General features: G+C 43.5%; 1 protein-coding gene across 2 annotated transcripts in view; it reads right to left on the reverse strand.

Moving 5' to 3' along the window:
• Positions 1–19,691, reverse strand: part of LOC127673829 (sperm motility kinase Z-like) — a 37,989-nt gene extending 18,298 nt beyond the window's left edge. The window contains exons 1-2 of one of the 2 annotated variants that reach the window (XM_052169577.1): positions 18,131–19,691; positions 16,346–16,695 (exon numbers count right to left, since the gene is read on the reverse strand). In XM_052169577.1, coding sequence (XP_052025537.1) covers positions 16,685–16,695; positions 18,131–19,661 — 1,542 coding nt within the window. In that variant the 5' untranslated portion in view covers positions 19,662–19,691 and the 3' untranslated portion in view covers positions 16,346–16,684. Of the gene's footprint in view, positions 1–16,345; positions 16,696–18,130 lie in introns of those variants that run through there. The other variant, XM_052169578.1, reaches the window with a different exon arrangement.
• Positions 19,692–21,499: the final 1,808 nt, after the last annotated feature.

A 21,499-nucleotide genomic window follows, 5' to 3' on the forward strand; every position in this document is an offset into this window, starting at 1 on the left:
TTTCTGGTGGTCTTAGGTGACCCCAAGGAGGTCACGACCCACAGGTTGAGAACCACTGCTATAGACTGACTGACTCCCCTCTGGACTGGCAAGCTGGTGCCTTGATGCTTCTGAGAGTGAGCAGGATGAGGGGCAGACCTTTTTATTGTTGAATTATGCTTCGAGAAAGCTGTAGAGCTAGATGCAATAAAATGAATGGGGGCTCTACTTGCTCCGCACGCCCCAAAGAAGGTTGCCTCACTCAGGTGCTCATACTGTTTTGCAGTATTCAAAAGAGAAAAAGTCAGTATAGAAGCAGGCAGCAAGATGGTGCCCTTCATGGAGAAGAATCCACAGCCAGTGGCAGTTTCCTTGGGCTGCCATGGTAAAGTATCACAAGGGGGGCGGCTGTAGGATACAGAGAAGAGGAGTTTTGGAGGCTATCCGTCACAAATTAAGGGTTCTTCTGGCTATGCTCTGTTTAAAGGTTCTAGGAAAGCCTACTCTCTCATTCCTTCCAGTTTCTGGGGCTCGAGGGGTTTCTGAGCTCATGGTTGCTGTAACTTTAACCTTAGTACATCTCTGCTTCCATGGTGCCTTTCAGAGTTCTCTTGTTTTCCTGTAAGTGCACCAGTCGGAGTTGAAAATGACTGGGTACTGAGGTCTTTACGTTATAGCCACAAAGATCCCGTTTCCTAATATTGTATTAAGGGCCGTGGGTGACCTGGGTGTGCAGAGACCTAATCATCAACCAATCCACTGCTGCACTGACAGAGTTGGCACTTTTCCAGAAATAGGGTGGAAACTGGATCAATGAGCCACCCACCTCACACACATTCATTAAAACTAGCAGGGCCTTTCAAGAGCTGTGTTGACTCAGGAAGTGGGACAGGGTAACTTTATTAAAAACCACAGCTTAACAGGTGTGCCTTTTCCTGTTTGTGGTTTGATTCACTGTGTCGATGCTACAGAGGGCTGCAGACCACAGTGACTCTTTCTGCCAGTGACCTGGAGGAAGGTCTGTACCCACAGAACTCCCAACTCCTACCCACTCGGTAACCACCACTTTCAGAAAGAACATCCTTTCTGCGATTCTTTGTTCAGATGTGTTTGTAACTAAGAAATGTATGTGAAAGAGACTGTTAGTACTAGGTAATGTAGAGATAGAATCTGTTTAGTGTGAGATTTATCTTCCTTTTGGTTTTATAAAAATATTTAAATTATAAAAGATTAGATGTATATTAAAATTGTAATATTTTGACATAAATAAATATTTATAAATATTTAAATCTATGTATATAATATATTTTTGATATTTTTATATATAAATATTTGATGCAATATATAAAAATAAGACAGGAAACTTTAATTTTCTGAATTTCATGCATTTTTCTAAAAGCATGTACTGTTTCTTTCTCTATTAAGACATGTTTGTCCTATGGGGATGGGGCATCTGGGAAAGGGGAAATCATTTGGAATGTAAACAAAGAATATAGAAAATAAAAATATTTATAAAAGAAAAAGACATGTTTGTCCTTTGTTGCAACTTTCCTTCTGAGGTAGGGAGAATGTGAAATGGCCCATTGCCTTAGTTAAAGTTTGTACCATGGTGACAGGACACAAAGCAGAAGAATGTAGAAGAGGAAGGTTTATTTTGGATGACGATTTTTTTGGAGGGTTTCCATTTATGTAATGAGAGGGTTGGAGGTGGGAGCTGCTCTGCCTGTAGAGGTGGAAAGGTGGCCTCTCTCTCCCTGGCATAGACCAGGAAGCAGAACCAGGGACAGTAAAGGCCACCCCCAGTGACCTACTTCTGCTAGCCAAGCCCACGCCCTAAGCAGACAGCCTTTAGGACAGGTCTACAGACTGGGGACGAGCAGTCAAGACCTGAGCCTTTGTGGGACAGTTCAGATCCAAACTGCCACACGTTTGCATTCAGATACAAATGCATATGTTTACATTGAGTCCTTCCTGTAGGAGGCTCACCTTGCCCTCTGAGTAGATCAGATGTCCTGTTCTGTGTTTCTGTAGACCTTTTCTCTCAGTTCTGGCATTTGCACCCTCATATTTCTGTCTTTCTCTGGAGACCACACGGAGAAAGTGTCTTTTGCTTGTCAGTCAGGAGCCTCGAAGACTTATGTGTGTAAATGAATGACACTGAAAAAATGAATGAATAAATGAATGAAAAGCCACAAAGAAAAATTATTTAAAAATCACACTGAGCGAGGATGTATTTAACAATTTTGAGAACACAAAGTGGCTGTATAAAACACTAAGTTCATGTTGTGTAATCTGAGCACCTCAAATTCCTCATCCCTCCATACATGAAATTCTATTTTGCACTTAAAGTCTACGAACTATTGAGTGCAGAGGGACAGCAGTCTCAGGAGCGAGCATCTCTGAAGCAGGGCACACCATCATCTGTGCTGGGAGTGCAATGTGGTCTCCTGTTTGCTTCTGCTGTGGGAAGCAGAACAGAAACCCTCACATCTGCTCCCAACCTTCTCAGTGCCTCATTGTTCCCAGCCTGACACTTCCGCAGGATTCCTTCAGTAGTGGACGCAGACTGCTGAAGATGTTCAAGAGGAGAATCTGCAGTTGGGAAGCCACCCTCTTTTCTCACCACATAAGCCATTTTGCTGTCTGTGGATAGATCTCAGGGTGCATGGTAGATGTTGAGAGTGGAATTGTACTTGCCAAGAAAAGTAACTGAGACTCTGACATTCCCCATCCCCAGCCAGTAACTCAAAACCTGCCCTTAGTTGGAAACAGAAAGTTTCCGGTCAATAGGCTGTGTTGAAATTCTTGCAAAAAACGGAAAACTTGAACACAAAGGCAGACAGACTCTTCGAGAAGACCATGTGAAGGGACACAGAGAAGCAGCCACTTGCAGAGGAGATCAGACAAGGCAGTGATTGGGGCAGGTCTGGGAACAGGTGACACTGTCAGCAACTGAACTCCCCTTTGCTCTCACCCCAGGACTTAGGAAGAGTGAGCCAGCACCTGGCCCCAGTTTCCACAGCCCTGAGCAATAAAGCTATGAGTTTTTAAGCCAGACAGCTTGTGGTACCTTGTTATGACTGCTTTAAAACAGGTAATGTGGTTATATATTTTCTTGTTCATTTAAGAGAATTCTGTAAGAACTAACAGGTTAATTGGAAGGAAGAACAAGGAGGCAGATGTAGGGAGAACAGTTAGAAAGTAGGGAAGGGGGAAATTGAACTGGTGAAAACATGTAAACCAATAAGCTGATTGTACCCATTGCTGACAGAACCTTTTAGTTGTTTAGTTGTGTGGGAGGAGACTGACTCTCCATCTGCAGAGGGAGCTGGAGGGCATTCCCATGAGGAAAGGAAGTGGGACTGGGGCAAGTCTGGGCAACAGGGAGGCATTCTAGTCCTCTGAGCTACAAGCAGAATTGGCATTGGATCAGGTAGTGGGTAGAGTGGTGAGCCACCATCTTGGTGGCTCAAGATGGGATGTGATAACCTCCCTCGAAAAGCAGGAAGAACTCTGTGCGAATGCCTTGGTTGTACTAACACCTCACTATCACAGATATCAGGGATTCTAGAGAGAACAGTAAAATCATACTTTTTTCCTCTGTAGCTCAAAGAGGCAAGCAGGACGTCACCCCTGCTAGAGTGGAGAAAATGTAGTATTGTGAAATCCTGAATCTGGCCAGAATTTGTCTTTCAGAAGACAAACTAGATAGAAGAGGGCCCTTGTAGGTCATAGAAATGATGGCTGAGGGAAGGACAGTCTGGCCAGGTTTCACATTTAATAAGGTAACCACCTCATCAAGCTCTGCATGGAGTCAGCCCAAGAGGTTACAAGACCATTGGGAGACACCATGAAAATAACATGGAGAAAGGGGGCGTGGCACGATGCCTCCCAAGAAACTGTGAAGGGAGGCTGAGAAAGGCTGAAGTATGGTAGCTGCCTCATGTCGACCTTTCAGCTCAAGATAAACACAGAATGGATGAGAACAACAAGGAGCAAGTGTGGAGCTGTCTATGGAAGGACTTTTTTAGTAATGGGTGGGGCATCTTGCCTGTCTGGGTGTTGAGTTTCCTGTGAGACTTGCTCTAACAGGGGACAGGTTGTTAATTACCCCCTGATGTTGCAGGGGTAATTCAAAGAAGCAGCAGTTGGATAGGGGGACCAGTTAAGTACTATGAAGTCTGGCTTTCCACTTAGGGGAAGACACATTGAGGTGAAATGCTGACTCAGCAGAGGTTAGCCATGGTAGATGAGGGAGCACCCTTCTATCAGAGGGAACTGCAAATATAGATCCTGGGACATTTGGATCCTTGCTCTGGGAATTGGGAAAATACAAGAAGGGGAGTAATTAAAGTAAGGCTGTAGAGAGAGAGAGAGGGAGGAGGAGGAGGAGGAGGAGGAGGAGGTGGAGGAGGAGGAGGAGGAAGAAGAAGAAGAAGAAGAAGAAGAAGAAGAAGAAGAAGAAGAAGAAGAAGAAGAAGAAGAAGAAATTGGCTCAAAATCATGATAGCTAAATTTAAACTGCAGGAAGAAAGAGAGAGGGGAGGAGACAGAGCAGAGAGAGAGAGAGAGAGAGAGAGAGAGAGAGAGAGAGAGAGAGAGAGAGAGAAAGAGAGGGAGGGAGGGAGAGGGAGAGGGAGAGGGAGAGGGAGAGGGAGAGGGAGAGGGAGAGGGAGAGGGAGAGAGAGAGATGAGGGCATAGAAAATTCCAGGATTTAGAAAATTCCAAAAGCCAGGAAGCCATTGTGGGGTTGACCAGAGCCATACTGTCTGAGGAATTCATTGTTTCCCACTCCTTTAGATTTAAAATGTCTGTCTATGTGATGTTGATCATGGCTCCTCATCCTTGTGGAGATACAGAAATGACACACAGACGTGAAGATGCAGGAATGATCTATAGGATCGAGGTTAATAGGCCATAGGGATGAATCTGGTAAACCCTTTGCCCAGAGAGGGAGGAGAGTCACTGGCAGTGTTACACACCCCTCAGGGAACAGCAGGGACATTCAAAATTCCTGTAGTTGTTTACCTTAAATGAAACATCAAAATGTGTATCAAATGTTGATGCTACATGGGATGTTATTTCTCTTTGGGTGTTCTGGGATAATACAGCCTGATCCTATCAACACTATCTTGTATAGCTTTGAATTTTGTGCAGAAAAGTCTCAAAGTTAAAGTAGTATCTACTCCTAAGTGGTAATGTCATACAATTCTTAAAAGTCCACATTCGTGCAGAAGTGAGGATTATCCATGGGTTCAGTGATTAAGTGTAGGAATGGTATCCAAGCACCTAATGTACCTTCTAACTGGCTTTCCTAGTATTTGTGAGAGTGTCTGTGGAGGTCAGTCCCATGCTACATGCTGGGTCTCATAGATCAACAGCTCTCTGGTGTGTGTGTGTGTGTGTGTGTGTGTGTGTGTGTTTCAAAGTTGGCTTTTAAGCTAGGAGTATTGTTGCCTTGTAATGTCATTTCATTAGTCCAGTTAGTGAGCAAGCTTTATTTCTTGGATTAAAACCAAGCAAGTTCAGTATGGTGGCTCTATTGCACACAGTATATGTGTAGGTGGTGATCTTTTCTCAATCATATCTATATCTATATATATGTATATAGGTATATATGTATGTATATGTGCGTGTTTGTTGTGTGTTTATCTCATCCCCCTTGATTACTGTACTTAAATCTCTTTCTAAACCTTTGATAATAAACTTCAACTGTCCTTTAAAAACAAAAAGCCAAATTCACATCAGGGATATTTGAATAAGCCTCTTCACATTGGCTTATCTTGGATTATTAAACTATAATCATACATTTGCATAAATTTAGGAATTAGAATATAATCTAAAGACTCTACTGCTCAGAAGCTGCTCTAAGGCCAGCGTACATGTTTCTTGCCTCTGAGAACTTAATGAGCTTCGTGTTTTCTCTGACTGCAGTCTCACTGCAACTTGCTTTCCCCATTCGCTAGTTCTTTCCAGGCTAAAGGACACAGGAGGGGTCTGAATCAATTTTATAAAACTACAATCGATATTTTGGGAAGCCTTGTGGCTGTTGTCTTTAATTAAAATCTTGAGATACGTTGCCGAGAGTATGATTTTATATGACAGAAAAACAGAAAGAAAAAGAAAAGAAAAGAAAAGAAAGGAAAATACTTTTTTATTTTTTGTGACTCAGCCTGGCTTTTCTGAATTCCAGCAGTTATGGTTTAAACTTTAAATCAACAGAGAAAAATCCTTCCAGTGTTTTATGCTTTGTGATTTCTCAGAAGCACATATATGTACCTGTCAGGATTGCCAGGAGAAAGGGATGTGGCTTACCCCTTTGGGGCTGATTTGGCTTTTCCAAACTCTGATCTTGGACCTGCAGAGGTTTTAGTGGGAGCCTCCCCCTTGTCACCATGATCACCAGTCTCCAGGGTGGAGATTTGGGCCACTCAGGAGGGCTACCCCTGTACTCCCACCCCAGCTCAGATCAGGCAAACAGGAGCACAGTGTGAACCCTTTCAGGCTCCTGCCAGGTGGCCCTGTGCCCCACAGAGCGACTCTCCTACTTGCAAGTCCCCAGGCAGCCAACAGCAGAAGCAGCCTAGGCAGCAGCAGCAGTGGCTGCAGGACCAGGTGGCCAGGCACGGGTGTCCCGAGACCATGTATGGGCTGTCAGCTCAGGTCACATCTCAGGAATGCGACTTGGGCTCTCCAGGGCTCCTCTCCAAGCGCGAGACGCAGGACGGTTGGAGCCCAGAGTCCACTGTGCTCAACCGGCTTCGCCCGCAGGGGTCCGCGCCAGGGAGGTGTCTGGGTTTCAGTTCCCAGTCCACAGGCTTCAAGGGGCGATGGAGGTCAGCGTGGATAAGGACTGCCCAGCACAGCAGAGTCTTCTCAGCTGCTTGAAATGTCAGGTTTCATCCTGGAAGAAGAAGAAGCTGGAAGGCTGAAAAAGGTACCAATTTCTCAACATACTGTTGGGCATGCTGCCTTACCTTGGTCGCGACATCCTCCCCACACCCATAAGTCAGGTGTCTTTGCATTTAAAGAAGAACAGAGACAACCTCAAAAGAAAATAGAAATCTCCCAAACCGGACAGGGCCATCCCCCAATGAAGAGAGAAAAAAGGAAACGCTTGGAGACACTGAGACAAAGATCTGCAAGCAGATCTCAGGGCTCGTCCTTTCTAGGTAGTTGTAAATATTAAGCACAACGAGAAAATAAACAAATTAACCATTTACTTCCGGCATGGTCTCTCTTTCCTTCATAGACTTCGGGTGCAAACGCACAAATAACGAGAAATAACCGTGAAATTGGAACAACAGACCTTAAGAAGAAAGGTGTTTCAGTAACTAAAAGAAAACAGACAAACGGCCCGTTTTTGTGGTGGAGGCCTTTAGAGATGCAACCATTTTTAGAGTGCCTTACACTCCTGTGTTCTTCTTTCTGGAAGAGAAGTAAGTCTTGGGTTGGGGATGAAGGCTTTTAGAAGGAGGGTTAGAGCAAGTCCTGCTTCTCGGTTGCGCTTCTAGTTCTCACCGCTAGGGGGCACTGGAGGGGGAGGGACAGGACCTGCTTGCTGCTTACTTGCTGTTCTCTTAGTAATTCCTGGACTCATCCCATCTTAGTTCTAGCAGCCTTTGGTCCTAGTTTCCAGCGTCTTCGTCTATGCGAAGGGTTTGCCCCTTGGCCGGACCCAGTTCTCATGGGTCCGAATCTCCATTTAGTGAACTTCCTTTGCCTTCTATATTTCTCCAGCCCTAAGTGTGGGAATTGCAGTCAGTATATACTAGTTTCCACCTTCGGCTTCTTTTTCAGCCATCAGTTCTCTGACATCTGCCTGCTAAGATACCTGTTACGTTTCTTGACTTTCCTGCGCAAATTAGACTCTTACTGATTCATATGTAATTCCTGAAAACTGTAAGAAGACAGTGTGATAGCAATATATTCTTTTTATATCAGTGTTCGGACTTGTGTGCATTTCTGTTTAAATATGACTCATTCATAGCTCAGTGAATTAAAGGGGCTAGCTCAAGCAGACATATACCTGGATTTTTCAACTTAAACACATATTGCTTGGGACAGTGTCTACAGCCTGTTCTCTTAGGCTAGCGACTGGGAGACAGCCAGACCCTGCCCTCTCTGGTGGCCAATCCGGAATTCCCTTGGAAGGACTGATCTTTCTTTAGTACCAGACTCCTCCTGTCCTCAGGAAGGCTGAGTCATAGCCCTCAGACTCACTAGGTTCGAACTCTCCTCTCCAATGCATGGGAAACATCGCAGTTTACCATGCACCAGAGAGGAGAGTTTCACGTCTTGTATTAAACCTGTTACCCAGAGCTCATCTTAGGGCACTTCTTTAGCCTCTTTTAGTATTTTTGTGGTGTTTGCCCTTTGTACTCATACGTTCTAACTTCCAAGAGTTATTCAGTGTGAGAAACCATCCATCCGAGGTGAAATAAACTTCAGTGTATCCTCCAAAGATCTGAGAATTAACAGAATCACATAGGTATTTTCTTCAACTTAACCATAATACAAACAGGGTGTTACCATTTATCACCGTGAAATCTTATGAGATGAATGGACTAAGTGTTTCTGGGTTTTCTATAAAACAAAACAAAAAACAAAAAGAGCCTCATGACCTAGTTAGCATCACCCCAAAATCCCACTTCCATCACTACCACCATACACACACACACACACACACAGAGAGAGAGAGAGACAGAGAGAGAGAGAGAGAGAGAGAGAGAGAGAGATAGAGAGACAGAGACAGAGACAGAGACAGAGAGACAGAGAGACACACAGAGAGAGACAGAGACACTAACAAAATATATATTTTTCTATTCCATTTTAAATACTAAGTAGTTTCCAGACATGGCTTTGCTTTGTCAACTTGACAAATTGGGAAGAGAGTCTCAAATCAGGAATTGTCTGCATTGGGTTGATCTGTGGGCATATCTGTATGGGACTGTGTTAAGATAATTGATGTAGTAGATACAATCCACTATGGGCAGTACCATTCCCTATGCAGTGTGTTCAGCGCTGTGTAATAGCAGAGAACTTCAGTTGATACAAGCAAGTATGCATATACACATTGTTTACTGTCATCTTTCTGTTGTGGATGTGGTGAAACTTGCATTAAAAGTTTCTACCTTGACTTCCCCATGGTGATGGATCTTAACTTTGAATTGTGTGCTGAAATAAATCCCACAACCAAGCTGCTTGTTGCCAGGGTATTTTATCACAGCCACTGAAGTGAAACTAGAGTACCTGGTATGATATATAATATTGATACTAGGAAGTTAGTGATTGCTTCATTTGAGTCAGATACTAAGTAAGGAGTTGACGTGTACTAACTCCATTAAAGCCAAGAATCCCATGAAGTAGTTTTATTCCCCGAGTTTCAAGGAAAGCAGACAGGCTTGAACATGTTCCTTCTTTAAGAGCAAGAAGAGTGGAACTGGATGGAGTTCTCCTTACTCTAATATCAAACGCGGTTTCTTTAACAGTTTTCTTCTTTGCTGCTTACTTTTAAGAAAATGAAGTGAATAACCTTGGAGTTTGAACCATGTAGAGGAACAAGTCAATTGAAATGCCTATAGTTGTTAATTTATGGTTTTAGATTGTTCACTGCATAGTGAATGGGAGAAAAATGCTCATTCCTGAAAATCAAGTATAGCCAGAGGCAGGTCTGTGCGAATGTGACTACTTTTAAAGTCAACTTGCATGGGCAGTAGTTACAGGAGAAACTTGGTGAGATTGAGTTATTTGTAACAGGTGGAGGGCGGGGTACAAATGCAGAGGAGAAAGGCTTAGGGAGGTGGTCAATAAGCACCCAGGCCAGATGTGGTCCCCAGGGTCTTTTCAGGGTCTTATAATCTGTTATGGGTGGAATCCAGAGAGTCCTTGCAATGTTTCTGCATTATACCCTCAACCTAAATACAAATTTCATCTAACACCTAAAGTTATATAAGTCCTTTCCCTCCAACTCTTTCAGAAAACCAATGTATTTAATCACTTCTCTTTTGGGGAATAGGCTATGCTTTTCTTAATAGAGTAATTCTTGGATATGCTCAGTGGTAGAGCACTTGATTAGATTTTTTCCCCCGTTTTTTAAAAAAAAAAATGAATATCGCTTTCATTTGTATTGCCAATGAGAAGACTTCTCCCGATTTCCCTTTTCCCAAAAGACCCAAAACCCCTCCTGCCAGCCCCTGCCTCCACATATATGCCCCTCTGCCCGACACACTCCCACCTATCCCCCTTGGTTTGCCTTTGTTGGGGCATCTATTGAGCCTTTACCTGACCAAGGATCACTCCTCCTACTGATGCCCAACAAGGCCTTCCTCTGCCACATTTTCGGGTGGAACCACGTGTATCCCTTGGTTGATGGTTCAGTCCCTGGGAGTCTTGGTGCATCTGGGTGGCCGAAATCAATATTCTTCCCATGGGGCTGTAAACCCCTTCAGCTCCTTAGGACCACCCTCCAGTTCCTCCATTGGGGACCCCACGCTCAGTCCAATAGTTGGTTGCTAGCCTCTGCCTCTGTATTTGAAAGGCTCTGTCAGGGCCCCTCCAGAGACATCCATGGCATGCTCCTTTTGGTATATGCTTCTTGTTGTCGTATTGGGGTTTGGTGACTTTATAGGATGAATGCCTAGGTAGCTCAGTCTCTAGGTGGCCCTTACTTCAGCCTCTGTCTCCCTTATTGCTTCTGTGAGCATTTTGTTCCCTTTCTCAGAGGAACCAAAGCACCCTCACTTAAGTCCTCCTCCTTCTTGAGCTTCCAGTGCTGGGTGAATTGTAACGTGCTTATTTTGTAACATTCTCTTTTTGGAGGCACTCAGAGCTATGAGTTTTCCTCTTAGCACTGCTTTCATTGTGTTCCATAAATTTTGGTATGATGTGCCTTCATTTTCATTAAATTCTAAGAAGTCTTTAATTTCTTTCTTTGTTTCTTCCTTGACCAAGGTATCGCTGAGAAGAGTCTTATTCAAAGTCCATGTGTAATGTATGTTTTCCATTGCTTATGTTTGAGCTTAAGACCAGCCTTAGAGCATGGTGATCTGATAAGATACATGAAATAATTTCACTATTTCTCTATCTGTTAAGGCCTGATATGGTCAGTTTTGGAGAAGGTACCATGAGGTGATGAGAAGAAGTTATATTCTTTTGCTTTAGGGTGGAATGTTTTATAAATATCAGTTATATCCATTCGGTCCATAACTTCAGTTAGTTTCACTGTATCTCTGTTTATTTTGCGATTCCATGATTTGTCCGTTTTTGACAGTAGGGTGTTAAAGTCTCCCACTATTATTGTGTGGGGTGCAATGTGTGCTTTGAGCTTTAGTAAAGTTTCATTTATGAGTGTGAATGCCCTTGCATTCAGAGCATAGATGTTCAGAATTGAGAGTTCATCTTGGTAGACTTTTCCTTTGACAAGTTAGGAAGTGTCTCCCCTTATCCCCCCTTATCTTTCTTAACAACTTTTGGTTGAATGCCCATTTTATTTGATATAAGAATGGTCACTCCAGCTTGTTTCTTGAGAACATTTGCTTAGAAAATATTTTTCCCAACCTTTGACTCTTAAATAGTGACTGTCTTTGTCACTGAAGTGGGTTTCTTGCATGCAGCAAAACATTGGGTCCTGTTTATGTATCCAGTCTGTTAGTCTGTCTTTTTATAGGGGAATTGAGACTGTTGTTATTAAGAGATATTAAGGAAAAGTGATTGTTGCTTACTGTTATCTTCTTAGTTAAAGGTGAAATTCTGGTTGTATAGCTATCTTCTATTGGGTTTGTTGAAACATTACCTTATTGATTTTTCTATGGTGTGGTTTGCTGCCTTGTATTAGTGTTTTTCAACAATTATCCTTTGAAGAACTGGATTTGTGGAAAGATACTGTGTAAATTTGCTTATGTCCTGGAATGTCTTGTTTTCTCCATGTATGGTAATTGAAAATTTTGCTGGGGATAGTAGTCTGGGCTGACATTTATGTTCTCTTAGGTCTGTATGACCTCTGTCCAGGCTCTTCTGGCTTTCATAGTCTCTGGTGAAAAGTCTGGTGTAATTCTGATCGGTCTGCCTTTATATGTGACTTGACCTTTTCTCTCACTGCTTTTAATATTCTTTTTTGTTTAGTGCATTTGGTGTTTTGATTATTATGTGACAGAGGGAATTTCTGCTCTGGTCCAATCTGGAGTTCTGTAAGCTTCTTGTATGTTCATGGGCATCTCTTTCTCTAGGTTAGGGAAGTTTTCTTCTATAATTTTGTTGAAGATATTTACTGGCCCTTTGAGATGTAAATCCTCGCTTTCTTCTATACCTATAATCATTGGATTTGGTCTCTCATTGTGTCCTGGATTTCCTGGATATTTTGTGTTAAAAACATTTTGCATTTTGCATTTTCTTTGACTGTTGAGCCAATGTTTTCTATGGAATCTTCAGCATCTGAGATTCTTTCTTCTATCTCTTGTATTGTGTTGCTGATGCTGGCATCTATGACTCCTGAATTCTTTCCTAGGCTTTCTATCTTCAGAGACACCACAGTGTCAGGCTCTGATAACTTTGACTCATTGTCTGAATACATGGTTGGTAGCAATGCAACTGCCCAAGGCATTGATGCCTGGGGAAAAAGGAAAGGAGATACAAAGAAACTTACTGAGACATGAGGGATGAGAGTAACAAATCACTGGGATCCAAAGTAAAAAGAAAGGACAAAGTGAAAACCACTGAGACAAGAAGCTTTAACCTATGTGCAGAGCCTTCTTGGGGTGCTGTGCTGCCTGGAAGGAACTTGACATTGACCAAGGACATGGGCTTCAGGCAGGAATCTGACATTTGGGCATTAGAGGGACGTAGGTTATGTCAGGAATGTTTAACTTAGAGTGGAACAAGAGAAGCAAGCTTCAGGCAAGATTCTGGGCTTGGACAAGGAAGCAGGCTCAGGTGTTTTGGTCATTCTGACAAAGGGAAACAAGTGTCACAGAACTTTGCTTATTGCCTTGACAATTTTGTGTTTACTGTCTTGCTTGTTCTTCATTGTACTACTATTGATCTTAATTCCTGCATGTAATTAAATTGGTACAAAAATGGATTGAGAATTATTAAACCTGCCTTCAGTCTCAGAATTGACTGAGGTCATACTGCAGTTTTGTCTAATTGTCTCTTTCTTTTCAATCCTCACTCCTGCACTGGAGAACCTGTTGACTGAGTGAGCGGGCTTGGTCAGGTGACACCTTGTGAGAACCCTGTCAGAAACAGCAGGCCAGCTCCCCACAACCCAGAATGGGGGCTCAAAGCTGGACTGAAACTTTGCATTCTGCCCAGGACTGCCTGGGGGAGGATAAGGCCTATACAGAAGCAGCCTGCCTAGGTTGAGGCCAGAGAGGGAAGTGAATCAACAAAAAGACAAAGCCAGGAAACACCACAACTGCTTCAAGGTGGGCAGGACAGGGCCAAATTGCAGAGACAACCTCCCTTCTCGAGGTGACCAATAATTTTAAATGTTGCTTAGGGTAACCAGTCACAGTTGTCCAACTTAGGGGACCCCTGAACTCCCAGCCAAAATGTTCATAAAAAGGGTAGTCTTAGTGAGCTCAGGATCTCCTCCCTGTGTGCTGAGGGAGCCCCGTGTACACTGGAACAATAAACCTCTTGCAGATTGTAGTGATTCTGGTTTCTGTGGCCTTATTGAGTGTGGCGGTGTCTTCCGACAGACTCTTACATATGATTCATTGCCCGGGAAGTTTCCCTCCTCAAGCCCCAGACGCAGTGTATGGGGAGGTTTACTCAAGCAAGGTAATGTGGGATACGTGTCTGTCATTTTTGTCTGTGTGTTTGTGTTGTGTGCCTCTTTCTTTTTTTCTCCTAAAGGCCACATTTGGTCTGTAGTTTTGGTTTTGATATGTAGTTGCCAGAATGGCCGTCAGACTTGCCAGAATGCTGTGGCAATATTGGGGGACTGGGAGGACCCTCGGGTCTCCCGCTGGGAGAAAGAATCCAATAGGGTTCTTCTCCATGTGGGCAAAGGGGCATTCTGCCTTTGGCCATCTGAGTCTGTTTTTGTAGTTGCCAGAATGGCAGGCAGAGGTGCTGGAATGCTGTGGGGACTTTGGGGGACTGGGAGGATGCTCTGGTTTCCCACTGGGAGAAAGAATGTGATAGGGTTCATCTCCATCTGGGCAAAGGGGGATTCTGCCCTCAGCCATCTGAGTCTGTTTTTCTTTTGTGGTGGTTCCTGGGCGGTTGTTTCTTACTGTCTTAGTGTCCTCTGTTTTGTTTTTGGACTTGGACTGATGACTGTTTGAATCCATGGGACAGGCTGCTTCTACTCTGACTCTGACAAATCTTTAGGACTGGGTCTGCAAGTCACTCAGACCAAGTCCCACATATCATTGTCTGGGAGGACTTAGCCACCTTTCTGCCCTCCTGGGCCCATTGCTTCTTATCCTCCACAGGACCTCTGCTGTTGGGGACTTATGCTCTCCAGGAGACCCCCAAGTTACAATCTTATCAGATCCTGATGCCGATCTCCTCCTTTTAGACCCTTCTCCCTACCCTCTTTCTTTGAATTCACAGAGGACACCACCCGCCCCTTCAGCCCCATCTTCTAAGGCTGGTTCTGGACCAGCTATGGGGGACTGGAGTTGACAAGTTGTCCCCACCTCTGGCCCCTGCAGTGACATTTCCCCTCAGAGCATACATATGCCTCACAGCAAGAATGGCAACCAAGCTCTTATGGATTCCCTCTCTGCCACCCTGAGTGGAGCTACAACTCCCCTGAAGGTAACGGGATCCTTGTAAGTACAAGCAGTTACATATTTATACAAATGTGCTTTCTGCTCTGTGCATTGTCTGGCTTTGGTGCACCAATTTGCCAATTTGTGTCTGTCTCTCTTTCGTTCTTTGAATGTTTTATGTTTTAAAAAAATGGTAAAACTTCATCTGCTGGTGACCCGTTCAGTCTCAGTTTACACGGCAGGGGTTGATTTAAAGTGCCTCACATTAAACTTGGAGTAAAAAGCTGCTTTTAAAAGAGCCAGCAGCATCTCAAATTCTAGGGCAAATGGGTTGATGGTTATTTTTTCTAGAGAAATCTCTACAATTGTGATTATGGGTTCAAAGTACTTTTTTCTCTTGAAATTATAGCTAGAAAAAAATTGGTTTAATTTTATAGGATTCCTGTCGTCACTTTATTTTTATGTCTAATTGGTCTTAAAGGTATAGGTTTTTGCATGTCTTGACTATAAAGTATTGGCTTATAAGTTATTGGGCATGATTTAAAAGGTATAATGTTGGTAACAAAAAGTTAGTTTAAAACTGGTAACTCAGGGTTGGAGCCAGCAGGAGTGACCAAGACTGACAGGAATGCCAGCAGACGCTCTCTGCCACACCTCTCTCACTGAAGGGACAATCATGGAAGTCTCGAGACCAAAAAGCACTGTAAAAGCCCTGCCATTGTCCATTCAGTCCTATTTATATTCCCTCAGAACATCATGTGTCCTCCAGGGGCCTTGCCTCAGCACATTGAGTCTGTCTTAGCAACACTCCCTGTAAGTCTGTATCAGCTGACATCACTCTGCCAATTGGCCCCAGTCTGAGGAAGTGGCAAGAAGCCACCTGAACACCACCAGAAGGATTTTGGTGCATTTCTCTCTATGGAGTCATGACAAATGGAGCTCAGCTAGGCAATGTAAGGGGAATCAATACATGGATGTGTTTAGAGAAGAATCCTCTCTCATGCATCTTTTCATATGCTTGATTTAGCAAAGCTTCCTTTCACCTGTGTCTGCTTCAGACAACACTCCTTCCATGTCTGTTCCAGCAAAACACCATCTACCACAACTGACTTTCCAAAGAAACCATGACTTCCTACTTCATTTATAGCTCTAAGTATATGGGGGCTTTCTAGGCCCAGTTCATTTGACATGATTCACTAGATACCATGTGGCTGGCTGCAGAGGAAAATGTTGGGTGTGGTCTGCTTCTGGGATGGTACCATGTGCTGGATATGGCCTCTGAACTATCAGTCTTCTGCAATAACCAATTTGATTGCGGTTTGAAACAAGGAACAAATATTTCATCAGGTCCTTAAAACATTCATTTTAGCATACTTTTATGATTTTGTCTTAGAACACGTTATTAACACACCAGTATATTTATTGGAAAATGTTAAAACTTTTCGTGGAGATGAGAAAGGGTGATTCTACATTAATGTTCCCTTTGCAAGGAATGGCAGTGAACACATATCATAAACAGCTGATTACAGTAGCCTTCTCTACTATCTGTAAAGTTATTTGCCCTTTGCCAGTTAATTTTTATCTACATGGAAAACAGAGTTTTAAGTCCTCCTGTGTCAAACTTAAGATGAGGTTACTATAAGATAAAACCAATTAATATATCCTAACAACCTTTGAAAATCATTGAGAATAAGCAAATTCTCTTTATTTGATATTACTATCACTATTCGCAGCCTGAGCTGGAGCATCAGGTCTGGGGTGGTCCACTTCCAGAAGGTCTTGACAGCAGCAGCAGCCTCCCTCCTTTCTTTGGCAGGCAGGCTTATGGGTCTGGCTCCGAAGTCTCCATTCTCCTCTTATGTCAGGTACCTTGGGTCATCAGCCAGAGAAGCAAGAGCCATTGAGAGGAAGACTGAGAAAATGTAGACCTATCTGCTGATGGGTGTGGCTTCTTGCATGTGCTGGGGTGAGGAGAGGCCAATCAGGACAAAGCTGTAAAACCCAAGGAGAACGTGAGAGGCGTGGCAAAAGTATGTGGGGTGTAACAACATCAAATCAGGAGGCACACAACATGAAGCTAAGTCATGTGGGAACAACCTTTCAGGCAGCCACATTGGCATCCAATTCACCTTTACCTGAATGAGCTTCACTGAGGGAAATTCTGGCTCCCCATTCCCACTATACCGTTTTTATATCACGGGAAAAACAGTAGTCAAAACTGTGGTAGATGGAAATGGACCTCCTGGTTAGATTCAGAGGATAATCTTATTCTTGGGTTACTTTGCTCTTATTTTCTCCCTGTTCTAGGAATTAAAGGACCAGCCCATTTAATTTTGACTCTTAAAATCTCAAAAAGGGTCTTGTAAACAAATATGCTTTGTTCTGAAGTTTAGGGGGAACTACATTTCAGAGGTGTGCTGGTTAGATTTTTGTTAGAATGACATGAGCTACTATCACCTGGAACAGGAAAACTGCTGAAAAAATTTCCTTCGTCAGATTACCTGTGGGCAAGTTTGTGGGCCATTTTATTAATGATTGAAGTCGAGTGCCCAGGAACTTTACATAGGATCACCACTGTAGTTTGCAGTGTATTTGTTTGGTAATCTCTGGGTACTGATCAGTGGGGGACATGGGGCAAAGAACCAGCTTTGATTAACAAGAGAGCAGGACATTAAAGGGAAACTTCGATGAGCCAGGACAATTGCTGCAACTCATCTTTGGCTGAGACACTTGACATGATTAAGAAGACAGAGACATCACAGAGCTAAAATCTTCTCAAAAGCAATCCCTTGGTATATCTCAAGAGAAGTCTGAATGGTGGCAAAGTCTGCTTCTCATGCTGGAAGTCAAACAAGATCATGTGTAAGAATTTCCCGGGTGGTATTGGTTTGGGCAGCCTGAAAGCTGAGGGGTCAAAGGGGAGGTAGAAAACAGCCCCAGTTTGGTGCTGTGAGAGGCCAGAAGAGTCCATTGTTGAAGGTGTAGCCTCATTACAGTGCAGCCCTGAACACACTGGAGATGCCAAGACTCAGTGATAACCAACCATATCAATGATAGGTGTGGACCGATTCCATCTGACAGGAGAAGACAGGATGTGTGGGCTGTGGACAAAAGAAACCCAGAGGGGGTGTGGCCCAAAACAATTTGCATCTCAGAAGATCCAGAGTCCTGTGCTTGGGACACTGAGCTGAGCCACAGGAACTGAGTTACACTAGTGGATTTTGGTTTTGATTTGATTTGATGGTTTTCTGGTTCTACACTTCTGGAATAAGAAAGTATTGTACTTGTGTTTAATTGTAGGAGGGTCCACATCCCACACTATCTAGATAGAACTAGATTTAAGTCACTGTACTTCAAGAACCTAATCATGAACTGTCTATATGCAAATATTAGTAAAAAAATAGATTTAGCAAATATAAAAATGTACCTGAAAGATGCCTTGTACTTCTTGTCATCTTCGGGGTGTCCTCTCTCTTTTGGGGGCACACCTTCCTCCGGCTTGTCGTGTCAGGTGACATGCAGCAGCAGCATAGAGTCCTGATGCAATTCGAAATTCGTTTCTTCCATTTGGCCCATCCCTGAGGCTGCGGGGGTCTTGGAGTGAACGGTCTCCTTCTTTCTGGCTCACTTGGGGCCTTTTCGAACTGGGAGCTAGAGGAGAAGGTGTTATCAAGGGTTTCGATTACTTCCACGACAGTGTAAGTAGCGATGCAGATGCAAGGGGCAGTCATTCTTCTTTGCTGACGACTGCCCATAGGGGGTGTCTTCTTGGGCGCAACAGGGGCATTTGTCTCCCCAGGACGTTGTCCAGTAGATAACACTAGTATTTTCAGGGAAGGTTCACTGGCCCTTCTCCTGGGAGGCAGAGGGTAAGTGTTAGGGTCTGTTGGTGAAGGGAAAGGTGTCACTCCTGGGTTAGTGACATCTCTTTGCACATAAGTGCCATCATCCTGATTTGCTAGGGTTTTCAATAGGTGGTATGTTGCCCTAGTTTCGTCAAACTCCTTGTGTTTTAAAGCTTCTCTTATGTCTTGGGAATGAAAGCCAATGCTTTCCATGGCCCCCATTATATCAGGGTCTGGGAATCTGGTGTCACTGTTGTAATGGAATGTCAAAGTCTTTCCCCCTTGCTGGAGCCATGGATGGCGTACAAGTTCTTGTGCATTTGGCCTCTGCCTTGGGTTGACAGTTAGCAGGAGGCTAATCATGCTCCTAATATCGTCGGAGAGATGATCCGGTGTACGGTATTTTCCATTCATCACCTTGTTGCTCAGTTCCGACAGGGTTCCTCCTCCAAATGGCAGGAATCCGGTGGTCATATAATATAAAATGACCCCCAAGGCCCACATATCTACTTTTGTGCCATCGTAGGGTAGGCCTCGGAAGATCTCTGGAGCAATGAACTGGAAGGCTCCACACAGCCTTTCCAGTTTTTGTCCAGGTAGGAATGTGTCTCCGAGGCTGAAATCAATAAGTGTAGCCTTTCCATCCTCACCCACTATGATATTGTCAGGCTTTATGTCCCTGTGCACCACACCTTTACCGTGACAGTAGCCTATGGCACTGAGCAGCTGAACAAATATGCTCCTAGCTTCATCTTCTTTCAGGCATCCAGCGTCCCGGACTCGTTTAAGTAGCTCTTCTCCTCTGGCAACTTCCATAATTAAGTAAGTTGTGTGTTCTGTCTCAATTATTTGCACAAGCGAGACGATGTTTGGGTGACTGAGCATTTTCATAATGTCCGCTTCGGGCACCGTTGGGTCCGACCACCTCTCCCTCAAAAGAGCCTTGACAGCAACTGGGGCACCTGTAAGGCGGTGGGAGCACAGCCTCACATCGGAAGTGCCACCCTGGCCCAAGGTCTTCAACACCGTGTACTGCCTGGTGAACACCTCCTCCTCGAACATGGTGACCACAGTGTTGGACTCTGATGACTCCGAGTCACTATCGGAGTACATAGTTGGTAGCAGTGCTACTGCCAAAGGCAGTGAGGCCTGGGGAGAAAGGAAAGGAGATATAAAGAAACTTACAGAGACATGAGGGATGAGAGTAACAAAATCAGTGGGATCCAAAGTAAAAACAAAAGACAAAGTGAAAACCACTGAAACAAGAAGCTTTAACCTAGACCCACGATGACACAGGCAGAGGAACCCAGTCTTGATCCCTAAACCACGGCTAGCTCACAATCTAGTAAAATAGACAGACCACAGCTCAGTAATGTACTGGATGCTATCTGATAAAACTGAGAAGAGAACTAGAGTATCAGAATGAACATGAATAGAAGAAAGAAATGATTGAGAAAATATTTACAAAATAACATAAAAATTGAAGACCAACACCCCAAACCAGGCCAACTAATTAAAATACCAAGGAAATCAAAGCAAAGCCAGGACCCCTCAAGTAATCAAAACAGAAAGAGAAGCATGTAAAACTCATTAAATTGAAGCAAAAAAGCAAAAGTCAAAAGCAAGCCAGAGAAATGAAAAGAATTGGAAACCATAACTAACCACATCCAATTATGCCTTATCTCTAGCGGTCAATAACACCACCAGTACTCAATAATGGTTTTTAAAGGAAAAGTTTAAATAAACCAAAAATGAAAAAATATATTTTTAAAATTTGAAATTTATAGCAAATATCCTGTTATACAAAAGAAAAAAAAAAGGCCCCCAAACATATTAACCATTCAAGACAAATAAAAGAAGAAGGAAAATAAGAATAGAAACAGAAAAACAAAGAAGGAAATCTTAAAGTAGTAACCCAAGTGTCCATGACTTAGAAAGATGTCTCATTCAGTGTAGAACCTGCTGTTCAAGCCCAAGGTTTGGACTTAAATGCAAAGTACCACTGCCCACCACAAAAGTTAAACAAATGACCCACCAAACAAAACAGGCCTAATTAATGTCCCTCCCTAGTTTGAATCTCCAAACACAGGCAGATCCAGAGGCTCCTTGGTCAAAACATAGCCTATGTGGCAAAAAGAGGCCAGTGAATGACTCTGTTTTAGAAATTAAGTTTTCAACATACCTTTAGCACAGCACTGAACGTTTAGCTAACCCTAACACTAACACTAACACTAACACTAACACTAACACTAACACTAACACTAACACTAACACTAACACTAAACCTAACCCTAAACCTAACCTTAAACCTAACCCTAACCCAACCCTTACCCAACCCTAACCCAACCCTAACACTAACACTAACACTAACACTAACACTAACACTAACACTAACCTTAGCCTAACCCTTACCCTGGGCTTTCCCTGTAACTGTATGTAAGCTTGTAGATGAATTCACACAGACACACACAAGCAGGTAGACACACAGAACACACAACTAATCTATACACAGACTCACCCTCACACCCACACAGTCTCTCTCTGTCTCTCTGTCTCTATCTCTGTCTCTGACTCTCTCTCTCTCTCTCACACACACATACACACACACAGACACACACACACACACACACACACACACACACACAACTCACAAATCAAACAATCAGAATCTCAAAACCTCACACAATCTCACTAATGTATATCTCACAAGTAAATCACCACTCCACTTCTCTATACCCTCAGAGATCCAGGGCAGGCCTCTCCCTTATTTATATCTGCTGGGTGGACTCTCACAATGGATCCTCATGAGGTCACAGTAGGGCATGCACAGATCATACCTGTTCAAACTCACAGGGACTGAAATGGCTTCAAAGCTTCTGAGTCAGGATGGCTCTGCAGAGCAACATTTAGTGTTTTAGAAATTAAAGTGGGACACAGTGTGCCCTGAGAAT

This window comes from Apodemus sylvaticus, chromosome 23 (assembly GCF_947179515.1).
Source record: "Apodemus sylvaticus chromosome 23, mApoSyl1.1, whole genome shotgun sequence".
Lineage (NCBI taxonomy): Eukaryota > Metazoa > Chordata > Mammalia > Rodentia > Muridae > Apodemus > Apodemus sylvaticus.